The sequence below is a fragment of the Rousettus aegyptiacus genome, unplaced genomic scaffold (assembly GCF_014176215.1).
Source record: "Rousettus aegyptiacus isolate mRouAeg1 unplaced genomic scaffold, mRouAeg1.p scaffold_m13_p_12, whole genome shotgun sequence".
Taxonomy (NCBI): Eukaryota; Metazoa; Chordata; class Mammalia; order Chiroptera; family Pteropodidae; genus Rousettus; species Rousettus aegyptiacus.
The window spans coordinates 87,537,433-87,560,197 of record NW_023416287.1 but is presented as its reverse complement, the minus strand read 5'-3'; the positions used below and the strand labels follow the sequence as shown (position 1 = coordinate 87,560,197).

General features: G+C 36.3%; 1 protein-coding gene and 1 non-coding gene across 6 annotated transcripts in view; one reads left to right on the top strand and one right to left on the bottom strand.

The window, feature by feature from the left end:
- Window positions 1-22,765, bottom strand: part of CDH7 (cadherin 7) — a 119,505-nt gene that overhangs the window by 49,718 nt on the left and 47,022 nt on the right. For all 5 annotated transcript variants that reach the window (XM_016156429.2, XM_016156462.2, XM_016156445.2 and 2 more), the window contains 4 exons: window positions 18,908-19,202; window positions 15,254-15,373; window positions 10,000-10,167; window positions 7,454-7,641 (listed from right to left, as the gene is read on the bottom strand). In XM_016156429.2, coding sequence (XP_016011915.2) covers window positions 7,454-7,641; window positions 10,000-10,167; window positions 15,254-15,373; window positions 18,908-19,202 — 771 coding nt within the window. The remainder of the gene's footprint in view (window positions 1-7,453; window positions 7,642-9,999; window positions 10,168-15,253; window positions 15,374-18,907; window positions 19,203-22,765) is intronic.
- LOC118610094 lies at window positions 3,673-3,792 on the top strand. The gene has a single exon (XR_004953790.1). It is a non-coding gene; the product is annotated as a 5S ribosomal RNA (ribosomal RNA).

Below are 22,765 nucleotides of genomic sequence, written 5' to 3'. Positions count from 1 at the left end.
AGACCTTAATAAGCAGATGACAGCCTATGTACATGCACACATGTGCAAAATGATTAAAATGATGTTAAGATCTACTCATATATTACACAGTAACGATGGGTCGAATGAATTGAAAAATATAATCTGAAATTCAAAGGTTAACCGAATTGGAGTTACTGTATTAATCTGATCACATCCGGCCTTTAAAACTAAAATAATCCAAAACCTATGCCTTTTCACAGTCAAATGAGAGAAATATCATGTTCCATTTTGAGAAATGTGCATCCACAGCAGCAGAAGTAATCGAATAAAATATGTGAATGAAAAACATAATGAAAAGAAGAAAAATAAATTGGAAATATTGGTTTGATTTTCCTCCACTGCACATCAGCACTTTGTGAAATACTGAAATACATACTTGACTCCAGGAACCGGCCTCTCATTACTGCAAGGAGGCGGCGGCAGAGGACAAATTTCAACAAGACAGTAAACGCCAGAGCTTAGAAATCTGCGCAGCTGAGCCGAAGGCTGACAGGACATTGCCGATTCCAACTTTTCCTCCCCGACAGTGACCAAAGCCTGGTCACATTACTGATACCCGCACACCTGTGCTGTATTGTTTCATGGTTTTTACATCATCGAACCTTTTTTAGGTTACAAATATGAGGAAATTACGAATACAGTACAGCAGAAGTGGCCTGAAGAAGCTTAAATACATTATTTGATAGAGTGAAAATGTGAACCACCGAACAATTCATCCACGAACAGAGACTGGATGGGTGTCTACACTTCATAGGAAATGCATTTTGAAAATGCTCATTTTTTACTGTATTTTATAGAAGCAAAATTCCATATTTAATCCCAACTGAGGTCTTAAATTGAAAACAGAGGTACACTGGAAGAAGAATTGCCATACTCCAAAGGAAAAATAAAAAATTAAAGTTCTTAAAGAGAAAATTATGATGCGGAAATGTAAAAAGAAAGTATTCTAGATGGAAAGAAAAATGTAGTTTTCATTCACACGGGACATCTATGTTTACACTTTGTGAGTTTCTAAGCCCTGTGTGGCTGGTTGCAAAGGTCCTCATAAAAAATACTTTCGCATCGTTCTGTTTCAAACTATAGTTTTGTCATCATTTAAAAAAAAATATTTAAACTATATATGCCTATTTCTAAGTTATGGAAAGGATAATTAAATTGTAAGAAAAAAAATACTATGACAACACCTACACCAATTTTTAGTCTTGTGGATTCTGCATATTTGGTCATGTTAATAAACACTTTCTATATAAAACAATGGAATATTAATAATATGACTAAAGGTAACTTTTGAGAACTCTGTAGTTATTTTTCTTTTTCTACCACATCTTTTTAAAAACGATTGTCTTGATATTCTTCTTTCCCTGCTCCTAAGTTCATCCTGTGTCAAGTATGGCATATGTAAATGTTTCAAAATATGGTAATAATTTTCTCGAATTGGAATAAAACTCATTAGTGTCATGACAATGCATCGTTTATGAAAAAGCAATGGACTCAAGTTTTAGTATACTTAGAGTAGAGAAAAACATAAGTTCAGATGATTATCAAGCATGGCTCACAGGTACAAAATAACCAAATTCCAAGGGAAATGACTTTATCTAAATGGATGTTGGAACTCTATCATCCAAATGTGAAGTCTTATTTAGAGACATTCAGAATCATCAGAATGCATTTAGTTTCAACAAAAAATCTTGGCAACATCCTAGCAGTAGCTGGTTGTAAATGTTTTCCTACAGTTGGAGAGACCAGAAAACCTAGCAACAAATGGCTCATTTTTGTGGACCGCCCATAGCATGTTTATCTCAGTGAAAATTTAAAAGTACTCTGAGAACAGTGGAAGAAAGCCTCATTAGTCTTCTTTTGGAATTTCTTGGTTTTAGTCAGAATGCTCTTGTGACCCAGGTTCAGAAGTCCATCCTGAATTTCAAAGATGAGTCCACTACTCGGTGGTATAGAAAGGACAGTGAGTTTATGTGACTCATACATTGTTTTGCAAACTCCACTTGCTGAGAGTGGTCATTGAAAATGTTTTACCTGGAATGGAATGTGGACTTCAATTTCACTGAAACCCCGTTAAGTAGAACTGAAGATCAAAATTCTGTCCTTGAGGGCCACAAGTAGTTGTTGGTTCTGACGGAACTGGAAAATCTTAGGCGATGGACTTCCTTCTGAGAAAGCCACTCCAAAGAGACTTTAGTTTTTAAAACAGTGTAAGAAAAGATACTTCTGAAATGGAGACTAGAAATACGTTGGCTTCATGACAGAAAAGCACTTGAACTTGATGGAGGATTTTTAAGATGTGGACAAGAGGGATACATACTTCATACTCAAAGCCTACTGGGCTGAAACCCTATATGTGGACTGAAGGCCGAAAGTTCGCACAACTGTTCTCGTGAGCTATCATGAAGCTACTGATTTTTAATGCACTTCTGTAGCTCTCACTATTGAAAGCTCTCATTAATTCTAATAATTCTTCCATGAATTCTTTAAGAATTTCTAAGTTATAGAACCTTAATAATGATTATTTTACCACTTCCCTTCAATTTGCATTATGCTCTCTTATACCTTTGGTAAGGTAGATTCTTTTCAAACTGGTTAAAATGATAAAAATAAAAACGTATTGAGTTCTGAACACCAATTTAAAAGGATGGATTTAAGATCCGAGAAGCTAGAAGCAGGCTGTGAGCTCAGGAGCTATCAAAATAACAGTTCTGACTGAAGCAGTGATAACCAACCTTATGATAATGTTGAAGAGAAAAGAAAGAGAGAGAGAAAAAAAAACACAGCCAAGAGCTAACTATTATGGATCAAGAAGGGGCAAGCAAAGAAACTTGATATGACCTCAAGGCTTTAAACTCAATAATAAAAGGTGTGCTATTTGACTATGACCAGGAAAGTAACAACATATTAAATAAATATCGATAATCATTATGATACAGTCCTTTGAAAAGAAGTGAAATGCTTGAAATGAGTTAGAACTATCACGGACAATTCCAATTGTAAGGTTCAAGAGAAATTAGAAAATATTGTAATTTTCTATCCCACAATATATTCTATTGTAGCTGTACCTAAAATGCCTTTTCATTATCTTTATTTGCAGTCCATTCTCATCTGCAAATCATTGCACGTAGGTTCTTATTTATCAACCGTGGCGTCGTGAAGAAAGCGTATGGGCATGAAGAAGGCTTCTCACTTACACTGCCCTGTCCGGGGCCAGCATCCCCGTCCACATTACACTCCAGGAAGACTGTCCTACTTCTCATTCTCTAAACTGAGCATGCCGCCTCACACAGGGAATCTGCACAGGAGGGCCCCCATTCCCTGTCTCTCTGGGGAACAATGTCATCGGTCCACTATTTGGCTCCTTCCTTAGACCGTGTTCAAATCTTTAAGATACTAGTAGGGACTGACCTGTCGGCTGGCAGATGGGCCTGAGCTCTCCTGGACACTTCTACCAAGCCTTGGATATGCATCCACATCCTAGTGCCCACAGCTAAGTCTATGAAAAAGGGATGGTGTGTGTGGAACTGAGACATCATTACATTTTATTGGACCAGCTCCCATCATTGCAGGGGAGATACACGCGGGCACACACACATACATGCAAGCACGCATGCACAAACACATTCTTCCTTAAATAAGAAAAACAGTTCAGTCTACAGCCATACCACCCTGAACGAGCCCGATCCCATCTGATCTCGGAAGCTAAGCAGGGTAGGGCCTGGTTAGTTACTTGGATGGGAGACCACCTAAGAAGACCAGGTGCTGTAGGTGTAAAAAATAAAAAAATAAGGGATTGTAAGCTGATAAGGTCCTTGCAATCTGTGAGGTCAACCAAGGGTTGCCTCTCCAGGAAACAACCAACCAAACAAAACAAAAAAACAAAAAAAAATAAAGCAATTTGTATAGACCATTTTACTTTCCTTACTTATTTGGTTTAAAGGAGGAAGAACAGGAGCAATTTTCCAGACTTGAAAGACGGGTGAGAGTCAGTACGCATGGGGCACAGGAGACTCGAAAGGAAGAGGGGAAGCTTGTAGAGCTACAAAAAAAACTGACCTTGCTTCCAGGAATGGGAAGTGCTCGGTGTCTACTCTAGATCTTTGTACGAAACTGAGGAAGGGGGAGACACGTACCCGGCAAGACTAGTTGGAACAGTTCTAGGGGTCCGATAGCTCTTTGATGTCCATGTGAGAAGTCAGAATATGTGCCTTATTTAGGGTTTTTAAAGAGAACCCACCCTGGATTAATGCGAGATCTTGATACAGTGCCAGACATAGTAGCCGCATGTAAAATGTGAACTATGTTTATGGATAAATTATTGAAATAATTATTGAAACTGAGAAAATTACGGATTAACAGGTTTTTTTTTTTAATCCAAAATTAGATGAATCTATAATGCCGTACATTTTTCAAGTGAAAAAAATTCAATAATCACTAAGTTTGAATTGCAGATGGTTAGGCACTGGGTTATATTAGCAGACCATGCAAAATGACAATTTTAAAAAATGAGATTGAGGTGGGTTTTGGAAATAAAAGTCAGGCTGATGTGTACCAGGTGATTACCCCCAAAATCTAGTATTTATTCAGAACTGTGTGGAGAATGAGGGTAAAAAGAAAGTATGAAGTGAGATATGCTAACGCTGAAGATCTTTAGCATGAAGAAAATAACTGATTTCCACTTATTTCTACATAGATAGGATCCATGTATTGTAAACGCCATGTTTGTTTAAATTTTACTTTTTTCAAAGAGAGTTTCAGATCATCTGCTTTAATATAATGAGTTAATAATCAATAAAATTTACAGAACTATACTGCTTAGGATCATGTCAATCTGTTAGACTATTTTGCTTTCTGAGACTCATGGTTCTGCCTCAACATTGGAAATATACCTCCACATGAAGATAAAAGTTAAATATCAGCTCAATCTTCCATGTTAGCAAAGTTAGAGCAAATTTAAGCAACCATGTTAAAAGAAAGAAGCTATTCCTCATTTCTTAGTCTAAATTATTGTTCATACAAACAGTATGAACCAGTACTTTGAAAGACACAAAATGATAAAGTTGGCGTTCAACACCTGGGCTTTCAAAGGTTTCTTTGGAAGCCCAGCATTTAGCCTAAATGTAGTTTCTTGATACTTCATAGCTAGATGTCGACTGTTTTACACTTCATAGAAGTTCAAAAAGAATGAAACTTGCTTGAAGTTTTACTGCTTACTTATGTCACAGCAGTAAAACTAAAATTTCCACCATCATTGTTTCTCGGGGTTCTCTGGAGCACTGAGTGTGCTTAATTGTTCCCAAACAATTGCTGACATTATGCAAGAAATACACAGGAGGAGAAACAACAAAAATTGGACAGCATTCATATGTTAGAAGACAACAAAGAAATAAAAGCTATTTTTAGTTGCCAAGAATCTGAAAACAATGCAATACTGAGCTTGCATTTAGCATAAGAAATTATTAAGATACTCTGTTTACTTCTCATATAATGACTGAATGACAAATCTTTGCCAATTATCAAGTATTTGGTAGGTGCAAAACATCACTCAGGTGGCTGTGCAGGGGTATGGATCTCTAATATCCAAAATTAAAAATCCATTAATCTAAATGTTTAAAGGATTTGGAATGTTTTTAAATCTCATTTCACCAGACAGGGGATGACGTCTTTTTTAGGACTCGAGAGAGCTTCAACAATAGACAAAACCTGAACCCACTGACTGACATCTATGACTTCCTGCGTTCAGACAAGCAGTTTTCATCCACGATAAGACTAGAGCAAATTATGAAGTGCTGGTAATGGGATATATTTTGGCCTATTAATATTTTTATGAATCTAATAACATTGTAATTGTAAAAATCACTAATGGATCGTACATATTAAAACATAATAAAGATCCAGAAATAATTACTGTTAACATTTTAACATTTCTCATGCAATGAAAAACTCTATATAAATGTAATCTATTTCATAAAAATTTTATTCCATATAAATATGCAATTTTCATAAAATTTAAAACATGTTTTTATAAAATTTTAGATACTGATTTTTTACCTTATATTTTTATAATCGTTTTCTATATTACTTAATATGCAAAGGAAATCTCATCACATCATTTTGATGATGCACAAAATTCTACAAATATGGCAATATTATAAATTATTTAACCATTTCTTTTATTGGACATTTTATGTTTCCATATTTTTTCTGTACTAATAATACGTTTTTGAGTGCTCAGAAAAGTGAGTAAAACAAAGCCCTTACATTACTCAAAGTCTAATAGATATCAATCACTACCTATAACAGCAATAATTATATCTTTATATTATTGTAAGTCATATTTTTCACCTTGTAATTTCTTGATTAGTTTTATGCTTTGAGAATAAATTCATTTTTATCCAGTTTTTTAAAAAATAGTTTTCTTTTTAGCAATTCTCTAAAACATCTAAATATAGTATTAAAGAACCAAGCATAATTTTTCCTAATTCTGAATCAAATATTTCATATGAAATATATATTTATATTTGTTTTATTATTTATACTATCTCATAATATATGAAATATGCGTATGTGCTCATAACAATAATTTCCACATATATTTTACCCTTCTTGAATATGAGATTTCAGATGAATCTTCGAAATATTTGAGCAGCAGTGTACCTTATTGCATTCCTTTTATTTTAGACAACAAAACAAAATATTTTACCAACAGTTGGCCAATCCTAGTTATTATAACTTTTTCACACAGACTGTTACCAGCTGAGTTAAAACAGCAGCTGTCCACTGGAAATAACTGCAAAAATGTTTTTCCCATTGGCCTGAAACCAAACATATGTTTTCCTGTAACGACTAAAATATAACTTTCATTATTGATGCGTGTTAATTATTGAGGAGAGTTAATTACAGAGTTATACACCTGGACTGTCAGACAGGCATAAAATCCCAGCATTTGGGGAATGGGAATTTTCATATATATTTTAAATTTTAGCGTTTCACATATTTGAGATAATAAGACTATATCCTGTAACAATTCCTTTTGACACTTTTCAAAATGAATATTTATCAAAGAGCATGTCTAGACAGAGCAGAGGGAGTAAACAGCTCATTTCCCCCCATATCTGATCAGTCTGGAAGTTAATTTAAATACACCATGGCAAGCAAGCAGTTTCTAGTTTGGATGATAATGATCGCCTATCTCCTTTGCACTTATATCAAAGGCATTACGATAGCCCTCACGACTTTCCATGTTGTGTTTGTATGAATTCTTAAAGCACTTCAATTAGTATAAATTTTAATAAAGAAAAAATGGCGACGTAGCCTCAAGTTTTGAGCACTTTGGTTTCTATTTCATTGTCTTCCTGTTTGTGCAGTGCTCAATAGAATAATTTCTGTGGTGTCACCCTTACAGAAAACAAAAATAAAAAATAAATATTACCTTTTGTATAGTAATGATTCCTTCCTGTGTGTCTTTGTCAACAGAAATTTTGAACACCCCTAATCCATCGCCATCCACAATTTTGTATTCCATTTCAGCATTAGCTCCTATGTCTGCGTCGGAAGCTTTAATTCTGGCCACCACAGAGGCCACTGGCAGTGATTCTGGGACATTATATTGGTAAGATCCTGTAAAATTCAAAACAAAAAATGAACAAAACCTTACACCAAGCTAAACAAGGGAAATATGACCATTCAGCTATTTTGCATCATTTTTGCTTAATTTGTATTTGTTTTTTTGATAAAGAGCATGCTAAGGCAATATGAGACATCTGACAAGTTTCATGTAGCCTCAAGTTATTTCATGGGGATGATTGGATAATAATCAAAGGTAGGAGAAGAATCTCCATTCCTGTATTTCCAGAGAAATATGCTACTTTAAATACAAGATAAATTTAAAATAATTATACATATATGTAACCAATGAACATCAATAATTAAAATATAATAAAATATTAAAAATTGTATAGTTTAGGCTTCAATCACTGAATAAGAGCCTAAATAGTTCTGCTTACTTAATGTTGGAATTTACATAACAGTTTCTTTTACAAAGAAAGTTTCAGAAAACTGGACAAGAAAGTTTTTGAAGACAATGTTAGTCTTGTTTTAGTTCATGTATTTACCAAGAATAAGAATCACCTGAGTGGGTTTTATGGTGGATGGATTTGGGGCACAATGGTACAAGAGCAGAAGCAATATTATTTGAACAGCAAGAAAGAAGCAAGAAAGGAAGAATAACTATAAAAATTCTTTTGTAAAAATTTCTCTTTAACATCTCCTAAAAAAAATTAAAATGTTTGGGAGGCAGATGAAGAAAACACTCCCCTCAAAACTAGGAAACTCCTCAGGTTAAGCTCCTTCATCATTTTTCTCTAATTATCTACTTTTTCCTGCTTCCTCTACCTTATTCCAGTTCCTTTTGGTTGTTAAATGTGATGTGCACGTTCACTTTATCATCAAGAGAGAAGGATTCTCTCTGAGAGGAGTACAGAAAGGAAAACATCACCTATGTGAAGGAATCATATTTTAGGCTGAGAATTGTTTCGGTTTTCAATTTTCTAAATTTTGGAACTACTGATTTAAAACAGAAATGACAATAATGCTCATCATTTTTGGTGATCGTTTTCACATATCCAGAAGTGTCCTTAGTAAAATCCTAAAATTTCAAAGTTCAAATAGTAACTACATGGTGGAGAAAAATCCCAGCAAAGACGAAAAGCCTAAGGACATATCCTTGGCTGCCCTCACTTTAATAAGGAAGACAGGATCTAGTAAGTTAGAAGACCTGTGCTCTATCTGATCAAATCAGGAAAACTGAAACCACAAAAATTTTCAGTACCATTTGTTATCACTGCAGGCTTAATGAAAAGGGGAACAGTTAATTTTAGTGTGAACCCAATGTAACTACATTATCCTTTATACTTTTTTAAATCTACAATCCTCTCACTCCCATAAGCCATCAAGAGCCCAAGAATAGGTTCCTTTTTAAAAAAAAAAAAAATGCTAAACTTAGGGTAATTTTTTTTTTTTGCCAAGAGGTATTGAAATGTATGTTATATAATAATATACATATTAAAATATGTAAAATAAAAATGAAATATCTAAAGAAGCAGTATTTGAAGGGAAACACAGTGACAATCACATCTGCAGGGAAAGTTTCCGTGTTTGGCGTTTTCTTCTAAGATCTGATTGTAAGACAGCTTAGTTCCCCATTTCTGTCACACGCATTTTACTGACGTAGTCTGTACAATTTCCTTACGTTCTTGAGAATTCTAAAGAAGTACCACATACGCTTATAAAAAGAAACAAAAAGGCAAGTCTAAGAGAGATGAATATATTTTTTTTTTTTATAATCAGGACATTGCCACCTACCAAATTTTTTTTTTCTTTTTCTTGGTTAAATCAAAAGCCACTTTGGTCAAAGGAACTAAATTGAAGGCATGGGGTTTTCTGGTGTTTTAGATTGATTTCTTTTAAAACACTAAGAGTTTGCTCAAGAAAGATGTGGTAACATTGCTAACGGAATGCTCCCTGTGTATAAGTGGTCAAAAAAAGTGTGAAATAAAAAATGAAAAAGTTGAGTACCCTTCTATTTTTATCTTTATGAATAAAGCAATATTTTTACATTACTAATTGGCAACAACCACATAGCTTACAGAATGTTTAAAAAAATAAGTCTTAGAATAAAACCATTAATACATAAACAAACATAATTATCTCATATTCAAATCATGTAAATAAAAGAACCATGTTATAATTTAAGACAGAAGTAATATGAAGATATGATTGCTTCTATTTATTTTCAGTAGCTTTATTATTCCATATTTCTAAAATAAAATCATCTCCTTGATTAAACAAAACTGTAAGAGAATGTAGTAAAATAATTATTTGAGAAGAATTTGGAAAAAAATCCTTTTTGAAGACATTTTTGTAGGTTGGCAAGGAAAGCTACTGCACTTGTGATACTTGACATAATAAGGTACTTACTCCGAGGAAAGCGAGGAGGGTTATCGTTGACATCAGTTAGGGTCACGGTGACTGACGTGGTTCCTGAGAGTCCGCCGTTTTGACCAACCATATCCTTTGCCTGAATAACAAGCAAATACTGGTCTTTAGCCTCTCTATCCATGTTTGGGAGGGCGGTCTTGATGACTCCTGTAAAATTTCAAATCCCAGTAAAATGCATCACGATTCACTGAATTCATACTAGCGAAGCACACTGACATAGGTAGCAAGTTGCTCTTTGAGATGTTGCCTTTTGTTGTGTTATTTTTAAAAATTTTAATGCATGCTAAAGACCAAGAGGATCTGATAATTATATGCAATATTACAAAACACAGAAAATGCTGACATGTGGAAGGGCAGGACTTCTTAATACTGGATAGAGAGCATGATCTTTAGGTTTTATGGAATGACCTTTAGGTTCAGGAAACATCAGCTTATAAATAAATAAAATGAACTCCTTATCTAGAATAATAGGCGGTCACCTGTACAAGTGTGTGACAAGTTCTGCTTTTCTTCTTTCACCCTATGCAACAACGTAATTCCTGGCGACGTAAATAACCCCTTCAGGTATGGTCCCCTGCCATCTCTTTCGGCAAAATAATTTCAATTCTCCACAAAGAAAAGAATACAAGTTGTTTCTGTTTAATAAGCATAACACCATTCTAAACTGTGGCTATGATGCTAGATGATCAGAGAAAAAGTACTAAACACGAGAATGACTGTGTTAATGGAAATCGACAACACTGAAAATATTGGTGTGTTTTGCTGTTGTTTCTCATCAATTGCATTCAATGTTGATAGCCCTTGAGACTTTGAATGTATGATAAATTGATTTCAGAATTTCATGTTGCTTGATGGGGAAAGTTAACTCAATAATCATTGTTGCCATGAATTAATTATTTTAAACTAATAACTATGCAAGGTAATTATTATGTAGGTATATTAAGCAATAATATCTACTTATGGGATGGAACTTAGTTTAACCATGTTATATGTAAATATATAAAGTGACATGTATATCTAATATTCTTAGTATATGTACATCTAGATAATATTAATAAAATACATTTAATATTTATCTAGATAGACCTTGAAACCAGCAATATAACACCATCTTTACTAATCAAATATAAGAAGTTAAGAATCCTACTTCGTCATTTCTCGCACTTTCATCATTTCAAAGACAATGCCTGATCTATCTACCTAGGACCCTTTTGTTTATTGACGAGGTTAAAAAGTGTCTGAGCTCTTTTATTAAAGAGATTCTAATATTTAGGGAGAAGTCAGCATTTAAATCTTTGGTAACTCAGACCTGAGGAAGAAGAATTCTGATATCATGGACTTTTCAGGGGCAAAACTGGGTTGTTTGATAAAGAATAGTTCTTTGGGAAGAAAAGTATTATATATGACATATTATGTAATATAATGTAGTATAATGCATAATATAATACCTAAATTGGGATAAACATTTTTTTCTTATGCTCAGTATAAAAATAATTTAATAGCCTCCAAATTTATAATTTTTTAAATTAAAATTTAATTTTAAATTGTTTAAAGGCTGATCCTTCAATGGTCTCTGGGTTATATTTTGGCCCTAAATATAAATTATATGCCTAGATTATACTGCATGAGGCCCACCCTATACTTAGTAATATTCTATAGTTTGGTAACTATGGCTTCTATTGGTAACAAACAGATTTTCAACAGTTTAAGAATAATTTAAACAACATATTATTGGCTCCTAAGATTCCAAGTTAGAAAACACTTATACTACCTTAAGTAACCATATTTTGTTTAGATCTTAGAACTAGCTATCAAAAACACACACACAAACACACCCCAATATACCCGTATTTTAAACATTTAAAATTATATTCCTTTAGCAGGCCAGTTTTTGTTGCTTTAACAATCACTTATTCTGATGTGCTAACTGTATTTAACACTGTTGCTACAATCACAGTAATTCAGGGTGACTTTAAGTGACTCTTTCACTGAGTTCTCTTGGCTCTCTACAGCTTCTAGTTAATCTCTGAAATACCACAATGAAAATCAAAAGAAACATAGTCATATATCCATTTGATTCCATTGATAATTGCTTGCTGTGTAAATATTCTTCGAGCCATAATGATGATGTGGAGAGTGCATGCTCATTTTTCCATACTCCTGTTATCTATAAGACATAACACAAGGAGCACTGACCTAGGTTCACACTCACTGTGACCAAGCCTACATGGTCCTTGTCTAAGAGTTCCGGGACATATTTCTCCACCTTTTCCTTTCTTCTTCTTCTTTAGATAATAATCGTCCTTTATCATGCTTTTTTAATAAATTGAGCATTGACTAAAATATCTGCCCAAGAAATTTATTGCATCTAGATGACAAAACCTTAATATTCTTTTAGAGAAATTTCCTACTCCTTCAGTTTTAATTTTTAAGTTCTAGCCATCTCTCATTTTCCTGGCAATAACAATATGTGTGTGTTTTCACTCTTGCGAATTATTATGATGGAGAGAGGTCCACAGCATCTAGGCTAACCAGCAAAGAACACACGGCATCATCTTTTCATGGATTTGCTGAGTGGCATCATTTTGGAAAGGAAATATAGAATTATTAGGAAAGAAATCCAGCAGTCAAAGTTACTCACTTTTTTCATACCTCTAATTGTCTATAAATGATCCATAAATAATACTCTTCCAAAGGAAAAAGCATGGCATAGTTAGCAAAGTAATGCAGATGGCCTCTTGAAATCTATTACTTTTAGAAGAAGAAACCTGCATATTCATTTTGAACTGCAAATTAGGTAGGCTGTCCTGTTGTATACGAAACTGATAAAAATATGAGATTATTTGTTGCAGGTTTCCAGAATAGATAAACACATTAATCTTCAGTCTCTCAGTAAACTGGGGGACTCTGTGAAGAGGTGATAGGAATCTCTGCAGTCCTTTTAGCGCTGCATTATCTTGCTTCTAGTGCCATTCTATTTGCTGTGGAAGTGAACCGCCAACCCTGGTTTCTGCGGCTACTCACAGTCTTGTTTTGTGAATGGAAAAATTGAGAGAAAATACAGCTACCCTCTGGTCATTTCACCAGTAAGCTACATAAGGAATATGTGCTTGGAGTTTTTAGCCATGTTAGGTTAATAATATATGCTTAATAAATAGTAACAGATTTCATTAATATTATCCTATTACTAAGAATAAACTTACTACTGTCTTTTTTAAAAGAAAAAAAATTAGAAGTCAAACACATTTATAGAGATGCACCTAACAGTGATTTCTTGGTCCTTTTTTGTTGTTGTTGTTTACATAATCTTGCTTTAGCTTTTTTTCAGCATTTTTTTTTTCCTGTCAAAAGTTTTACTTTCTTCTCAAAACCATTAGATTCGGAGATAAGTAAAATAATGTTATTTCTCACATAGATAAGAATCATGCTGACACCAAGTAAAGAAGTCTAATTCCAATTTAATTTACCGGTCTTCATGCTCTTAAGATCTGCAAATTTTCCCGTTTTGTCAGAAAAATACATGTTTTTCAAAAAGTACATTCTTATATTATGAATTAGCAGAGAGGACAAATATTCCCAGAACAGCTCTGCACTAATGACTATAGAAAGAGAAGCCCCAATGATTACAGCACTAAAAACTCTAAACAAAACAAAATTGAACTTTATTCATCTTTATAATGCACGATCCTTGAGAATCTGAAATGAAATTAAGTTTGAAGTACTAATGATGTGATCCCACACGATAGTCTACTGCCCAGATAATCAATCAGTGAGGCCTTACCTACACCGGGCTTACAAAAAAAAAAAAAAAAAAAACCTATTATCTTTCAACGAAGCTAAAATCGCAAGCCAATCATGAATAGCAGCACAATATCTAAACCTCGGCATGAGTAAATGCTATTTTTAGACAGGTTATATAATTCAAGTGTATAATTTGTGAGTAAATGGCTGGAAACACGTCAGTGTCTCTGGGGGCTGCCTAGGGTAGGTGTATCAGGGGATGGGTACAGATTGAATTTAGGTATCTCAGACCTATCGTTGGATCAAGGACAAGCACGCCTGTGTTCACGGGATTCGTACTGCACAGCGCATACTTTCACTTCTTCAATACTCGCTTCGTCAGAACTGTTTCTTCTCTATTACGCTTTCCAGGGAGCTTCCAAACTCTACCACTATCTTGGTCTAAAATATTCAGTGCAGTCTCTCTGAAATTCTAATGAATGATGAGCTAAGATTAAATTTACTTTTCTGTTCATGCGTGATTACAACTGTCATTCTCAAAAGACATTTAAAACATTAATCCCCCACAGTGATTTGAGAATGAATGTTGCCTTTTTTTAAAAAAAAATATGAAAAATAGGACAAGAGACATTAAAATATTCATTTAGGGTCATAGGGACTATCAAATATTCATAATTGCAAACTTGGCTATTTGGAGAATTCTCCATGATAAAGGTGAAATTATTAACATATAGAAACATTTTGGATTTTTATGATGAAGCAGCAGCTCCATGGCACACGGCCGTTCATCTTCACACCTGCCCATTCCCTGCTACACACAGAACCAGACACATGAAATCGATAAAATATTCATAACCAAAGTAACAGTGCTCTCAATTGTACTCTAACTTAATGTAAACTATTTCGGCTTGAAAGCCAAACATAACATCTAGCCGAACCACACATATTCTATCCAGGCAGCCTTGCAACTCAAATTTTTTTTTTCCCTAAAATTAAAAAATAGTCCTTTAATTTAGTTTTTGGTTTAGCAGATGATCATCTTGTTTGTTATTTTTAAACTAATTTCCCTGAGAAATCCAGCCTGTGGAAGGACAAGCTGAACCTACCAGCTATTTTAATGCCTGGTGGGAAGATTTCTGCTTGAAAATTAAATTTTATTATATATAATTCCTATGTGAAATAACTAAAGAAACCAAAAATAAAACTGAAAAGTGAATAATCAATATTTTCTTATAGAATCACAAGATAGCAGGGGAAATACTTTGTAATATAAAATATTTTATAGGTAGGAATACTAATATACTAAAATACTCTTAAAGGGTGCTATTGCCTCTATAAATAATATGCTACTTATAACCATAATACACATATTGAGAGAAACACCATGAACATGTTACCAGCGCCAAGTATATCGAGTAAAAACGGCTGATGTTAATTCTATGCCAAGATAGAAATGACCACTTTACAAGGGGTGCCACATGTCAATTTTTACCTGTCTTAGGTTCCACTGAGAAGTACGGCTGTCCTTGCAGGATACTGTAGACCACTCGGGCACTGTTGCCATAAGTAGGATCGTCAGCATCCGTCGCTGTCACTTGTACCACTGAGGTCCCTATGTGCCAACCCAAAAACCAATGAGTTAAAGACTTCCAAATGCTACAGAACATAAGAACTCACAAAATGCTGATGATTGCTTTAGATGCGTTTTTAATTCTGCATCCTTCTTGTTTCAAGGCACATGAAAATTTGATATCGCATTTTTTATATAACACGCATCCAGAAAAAGGATAAATGCTAATTAAGCCCCCAGGAATATTTAAGGGGTATGAAAATAGGTTGGCAAAAATATAAGATTGATGATGCATGTTAGAACGGGATATACTTAGAACTGGATGGGATTCAAATTTTCGGCATCTCATCCATCAGTGTCAGGTAACAAGTTTTTATCAAGAGCAGTCTTTATAAGTCTCCTTTGCTTACCAGGAGGCAGCATGACAAATAACAGCATTTTGACACCCAAGTTACTGAGGGGTCTATCTCACTGCTGATGCTCAGTACAGCCAGGCAGAAACTTCAGCAATTAAATAAAGAATATTGGATTAATACACTTAACTAGGTATTCATTGGCTACCCTATCTCTTCAGTAATAGTTTTATTTTTCATTCGTTTCTACTAATTGATTTAAAGGAAAAGCATGAAATGAAAATTTAAACCAAACTCCCCAAAGGAGGAAAAACATGGCAATTTTTTAAATTGCATAATTAGTTGTTTTTCCACATTTCATGACAGAACGTCATATTGCTTCTTCATTTTACCACATGTTCACCTATTCTCTATGGAAAGCATTCACTGAACTCTATTCTCTTTATTTCCACTTAGAATATCATCCTAAAAACATTAGCTACTCATGTTTGCTTCATTTACGTATTTGAGCACATGCTAAGCCATGTACGTCCTTTCTTACGGGGATAAGACAAATCCCCTTTTTAATGTATTCTTCCAAGGTTCAAGTTTGGCTCTAATAATTTATTCAAAATATGGCATTTTAATCTGGCATCTCTTTCGGCTATATTCCTACACAGACCTCCCTTTATAAATGCCTTCGATAAGTTATTAATCTCTATTTTGTTACAGATCTGTTCTCCTCTCCACACTGTAATTTCCCTTATCGATTCCATTTTCTTTAAAATTGGATGGATATTGTGAACTAATGTACGTGGTGCCATTTTTTTTTTTTTAATTCTGAAGATTTAGTTGTTTTTGTTTGTTTTTTAATGGACTTAGGTGGATGTGCCCTGTGGATACCTGTAGGACCAAATAATGAATGATGATGTATACTTGAAAATCTTTTTAAGAATTAAATTTTGATTTATTTGAAAATGTTAGAATTGATGACATTGATAGTTTCTATATTCGCTATAATGCACTGTCTTCAAGTAATATTCTGGTGATAGGCTTCAATACTGACTTCCAACTTCATTCGAAATGAACTTTAAACAAACAAATGATGAAAAGTATATTTCAGGAAACTGGTTGTATATATTATCCATTTTCTGAAGTGATTATTAATTTACTGTACACACTCACACGTATTCTCAAATAGCTTAGCATTTCTCACAGTTACCTATGCTCTTTGGCAATGAATGAACCATCCCCTAAGGGCTTATGATTGTTTTAAATCTTACAATTAGTAGACACATCAAAAACAAAATAGCCCTAAATTAAACAGTGGAAGCTTGTGTTGTATATACCACACCATTTAGTGACTATTGTAACAACCGGGTTAGAATTAGATACTTTCATAAAGAATGGCTCCCTAAAAAATTCATATAACATATTTTATGTAGATGGTCATTGTTCTTCGTTTGAATGTTGATATTAAGCTAGTGATCTCAATTAGTGCCAAGTAGATCCTAAAGACACTTGAAAATCATTTTTTTAAAACGTTCTAAACACACCAGAATAAATCAAATGTCTAAAATAACGTCACATGAGCATGATAACCATGTTTGATATCAGGGTGATATTGTTGAAATCAAAGCTACTGTGCCTCCTTCAGCCTCTAAAAGGAAAAGTTCTCATGAATGCAATCTGCACTTTTACGTCCAACGTAGGAACGAAAAACCTTAGCAGGTCGACAGAGAGCATCCAGAATGCCCTCGAGAACAATGGCGTTGACCTGAACTGCTCAAGCACTCTTCAAAACTTCCTGCTTTTTTTTTGTTTTTTCAATGCTTCTGCTTTGCAGAAGACAATGTTCCTGCTCTTTCCTCTAAACTCTTAGTGTTGCTGCTGCTGTCCCCACGGTCGTGTTTGTTACATCAGTGAAGCGACGACATGAGAGACACTCTGGAGGCGTGGACGGTACTGTCAGAGCATGAAGAAGCCGGTTTGCTCAAAGGAATGCCTGCAGAGGCTAACCAGAGGGAAACGCTGTCCCTGCAAGCCCCGACTCCTCTGGACCCGTGATGCTTTCGTTCTAACTATAAACCCCCCAAACCAGAGGCTGTCGTTTGGGATTTCTTGAGCAGCAGGGGCCATGGTGCCCCAGATCATTTTCCCTCCCCCACCTGGAAGAGACAGAAATCTGGGGTCACAACACTGTAATTCCCCAAAGGGCACACACAATCCACGTCTCTGCGGCATAGAAGAGGTGTCGACTAAATGCTGGAATAACTGAAATGGTCTTTATTTAAAGTAAAGCCAATCACACTGGGTAAACACTTAAGAGTTAAAATGCCAGTTCAATTATTATTTTAAATAAATGTCTTCCTTCAATACTGAAAACAACAGTAAATAAACACATAAATCACTGGGTCTCTACTCCAGCGCTGTAATCTTTTATTGGTTTGTAAGAATGTCCAAACTTAAATTATATAGTGGATGAAAACTACTCCAAAGCTACCTGAATATATGGAATTTAAAACAGACTTTAATATTATTTAATGTAGATAAAGTATATACTAGAAGCACTTTACTTTCTGTTTTTCCATTTACGGGGCAACGCCGAAGGCCCTTTGAGCAAAACAGCCCTTTATCGTTCTTTTCTCTCTCTCAAAATGAGGATCGCTTTACCATTAAATTCAGTACAAATTTTCACGCATTTTAGTTCCTGGAGACATTTTTTAAAAGATAAGTGGTGGCATGTGGATGGAGATTTGTGGGTTCAAGAATATTCTACAGCAAACAGACCGATGGATCCAAATGAGAGCCAGGCTAAGCCACTGAGCACCTGCCTAATACCTTGGCCGCAGAGAGATGCTTAGAATAGTGCATCGTTATCCTACTATCAGGAGAAAGAGGAGTATGAGATCATCACTGGCTGTGTCTGGAAGGACTTTTTTGAACTTCTTAGGCATCATTTTAATCATTAAAAAAAAATTAAATTGCAAAGGGAATGTAAGACCTACGTAATTTCTTGAAAACATTGAGATAGCTGTATAAAAGGAACAATGTCCCGATTTCCCATAAAGTAACGTGTTTGAATGATAGGATTTGGCTACTGGCACCTAACAGGTGTCCAGCATTTCCGTCAGCAATTGCTACACGAATGTTACGTGATTTTTTTCAGGACTTACGATGCTTTCATTTTAAATATAAATCCCCTAGAACCAGGCGCTGCAAAGGTAGTATGTCCTTTACTCACCCACAGGAGACATCTCGGGAACTCCGGCTGTGTACGGGCCATCCAAGAATCTGGGCTCGTTGTCGTTGATGTCCTGAATCTTGATGACGAACTCAGACTCGGGCTCCACGGGCTTGTTGGTGAGCCTGTCCAGTGCCTGGGCTCGCAGTGTGTAGTACGCCTGCTCCTCACGATCCAGCCTCTTGGTGGCATGAATGTCCCCAGTGTTCTCATCAATAATGAAAATGGAACTTGCCCCTTCGCCTGATAAGATGTATTTGATGGAACCATCTCCTTTATCAACATCAGAGTGAAGCTGGTGAAAAATTCATGTGAGATGAGATTAACTTACAAGAGAGTCAGGGATAAGGAGATATGTACAAATAATTCTTATGTCACACAGCAGTACATGAAATTTTATTGTTCTTGGAAAGATAAGCTGATGCTTACTGCGCACAGCAGAAAGGCTATTAGACTGTGTCAGCTTGTGCTGGTGAGCAAGACAATTTCATTTCTTCCTGTAAACAGTCTCCTCTCCAAAGGTATTTTACATCATTCCCAAAGTTATGAATTTGTTGTAGTGTTATTTTTGATTTGGTTTGTCCTTGCCAGTTTAGCCATCTTCTTTGAACAGAGCAGACATTCAGTAAACATATAATTGGTTGATTTGATCTTATTCCAAGCAGAGGGACTCGCTATAGAACATCTGAAACTTTAGACCTGATGTAGTATTTAACATGCTTAGAAATCACCGCCTTCTTTAAGGGTGCCCGTCTCCCCACTCCCCTCTTTTTCATGCTCATCACATATGGATGGATGAGATGTCCATCACTAAACCGGTCTTCAATCCTGTTCTACAATCCTCAAAATGTGGGGCTGAAAAAAAAAAAATTACACTGTTCTCTGAAGTCAGAATTTTAAATCAATATGTGCCTGAGACTTCGACTAAAACCTTTCTCGAAATACCAAGAACTGCATTCGATTTGCATGATTAACCCCCGCCTCAGCGGCAGGGCAGGACTCCTGATTTGCATTTCATATCTGGGGCTGTCCCGTCTACATGCCAGCACATTATGTCAAACAGAGGAACCTGAGGAAACTCAGAAATAATTACACATTTTCCTGAACTTCCCAACCTGAGAAATGCAGGACTCCGTCTGTCGTTTCGGAAATCCTTCATCCCCTGTAACTGCCATCATTCTGGACTTCGATTAACATGAATGGGGGGAAAAAAAAAACAAACAAACAATTTACCAAATAACAAGCCTTTCCCCTGCCCTACAGAACTGCGTTTGCATTTTTTAGAAGACAAGGTGCCGGAAATATAAAACGTGGAGAAGTGCTTTGGAAAGTGGGCGCCCGGGGCAGCGTCGTTCCTCCGCGGGGGCTGGTGAGGGTGCCCCCTTTTTGCACTAGTTTCTGGAAGTGATTCTTCTGCTGCACTGGAGTGGCTGTATTTATATGCTGCTTCGGAATACTCACGTACCTCATGTAGCCCTGAGTTTCTGCAGTGTTTAGTCTGGACGGAATAATACAGAAACAAATTTCTACTACGGTTGTGATTCAGATTTGTCCCATGTGGAATTTTCTAGTGGCTCACTGTGCTGCATGTTTACCCACAGCACGTGAAGCTGTATTCTTGAAATGTGGTGACTTATTTAATTTTCTTAAGTCATTCTCAGGGTTACGATTGCATAGATATCTCTAATTTAAGACGAAAAAAAAAGAGATTGATTCAGTTTGCATGACTGTGTGCTTCCTACGTGTGGATTTACTCTATGAAAACTCATGTTTAGAGTCTTGTTATTTGTTCTCTACACAGTAACGCCTTCCATGCTCATCATGGCTGACCTTATAATCCCTCGAAGCAGATGAGGGAGCTGAAGTAGAGTGAGGCTGGGTGCCCTGCCGGCCGCACCGGCACAGCGGACCAGGCAGGCTGGCGGAAGCCCGGCCTCCGCCTCCTACGATGGGGTCCTCCCTCTGGGGGACGAGCAGCTGTCCTGTGAGGCGGGGATGCCACAACCTGCTGACCAGAAGGCCGGGAAAGAGGGTACACGCTGCCCACCCCCTCCTGACCGCTCCCCAAATCTTAAAGAAACTCAGGGCTTTGGTGGTTCTCATCAGCACGGTTAATGGCCTGCTTCCCAGAAGGGTCCTTTCCTGGCCTCGTGCAACAGCGACAAACACGACCACCCTCAACGACACAGCAAAAAACTTGAGTCCTCAGACGAAGGCAGATGATGGAGGAAAATAAGTTGTTTTCCAGCTGCTGCCACCTCGAGGTCCCCCATACACTTTTCTCCCCACTACCCCTCCTTGCCCTCATCTGTACCTCGAAGGCTTAGGAGTGTCGCCACACGACCACGGGCAGGGATGAACTCGCGGCCCAGAAATACCTAAGTAATGCACAGGTCTTGTTCCTAATCAGAGGTTTGCTGTCTCTGTAGATCTTACCAGAAACTCCCATGTGTAGAACCAGCCCTTATGGTCCATTGAACTAATTCCTGTCAACTAATAGCTGTGTTCGTGGCATCTCCAATTATGCAAGGATCAGACTCCTCCCCTTCTACATTCCTCCCCCCCACACATGCACACGCATGCACACACACAAACGTGCACACACGCATATCTGTTTCAGGAGCCCTTGAGATGTACTACATCTCTGACACTTTTCTCCCAACTTGGACCATCACTAGGCTCGTAATCATCGCCAAAATTCAAAAACAGAAAATTGCTCTCAGTCTAAGCTCTGTGTCCTTGCAAGGTTAGAATAAGCATCTGCAGTTAAAGGTGGATGATCAACTTTGAAACGTTTAAGTGGATACATAATTATCAGATGCATTCAGACATTTCATCCGTGAGCCCATGTGCACTATGCCAGTCTTAATAGGCTGAGTGAAACTCTTGCTGTTGGTGAAAAACTACTGTCCTGTTCTGAAAAAGTGTGCTTAGCAAAGTGTAGACTTACTGAATGGCCGGCACTCTTAAGGTGACACGTGTGTCTCTGTAGGCACAAGCCTGCACACACATGCGTGTGCATGCATTCTTTGTGCACTGAAAACCTCTAGCCAGGCAGAAAAACAAACAAACAAACAAACAAACAAACCATTCTAAGGTCCCACAACATAATAAATGAATTGATAAACAATAAATGAAGAACACAATGCAATCAAAACTAAATACTCACACTCTATTTGGGCCAAAGTACAACTCACAATGCTATGTCTATTTCACTTGCATATACCCTGGTAAACATCTTGCGATTCATCTAAATAACAACAAAATTTAGGCTCATTAATCATTAGACACAACTCACCTTTACTGCCCGAGTTTCTAAATCCTTTTCAAAATATTTGTTGTGACTCCTGAGTAAGTATTTAAAACATCATCATCATCATTATAATTATCGTTATTATTGCAAATGAGCAGAGGGAGGGGCACAGATCCCTGGGCTGAGTCGAGCTCACAAGGGGAAAGAAAGACCAGGGAAGGAGATACAATCATTATGTGACTCAGAAGTCACTATGTCAGCGCTGTGTATGGTAACAATGTAAAACGTATCAAACGGTTGGATTCTTCATAATCTACACAGGCCAGGAATGCAAAGCGCACTTTACAGGTGCCCTGAAATACGCCTAACAGTGCGTTATGGCTCCCTCGTTCCCTGCTTGATAGAATACATGTCATCATCACCAAAATGCCAACTCTGTCCTTTCGGCCTCTCTATCTGAACAATAATCCTGATTTGGAACCTTAAAATCTTTCACTTGGACTATTCCAAACCCCCCAGTTATACTCCACCTCCAATAACTCGCATCATGTAAGCTGTCAGAGTGCTTGTCAGAAATCATCTCCCTAAAAACATACGTTGAATTA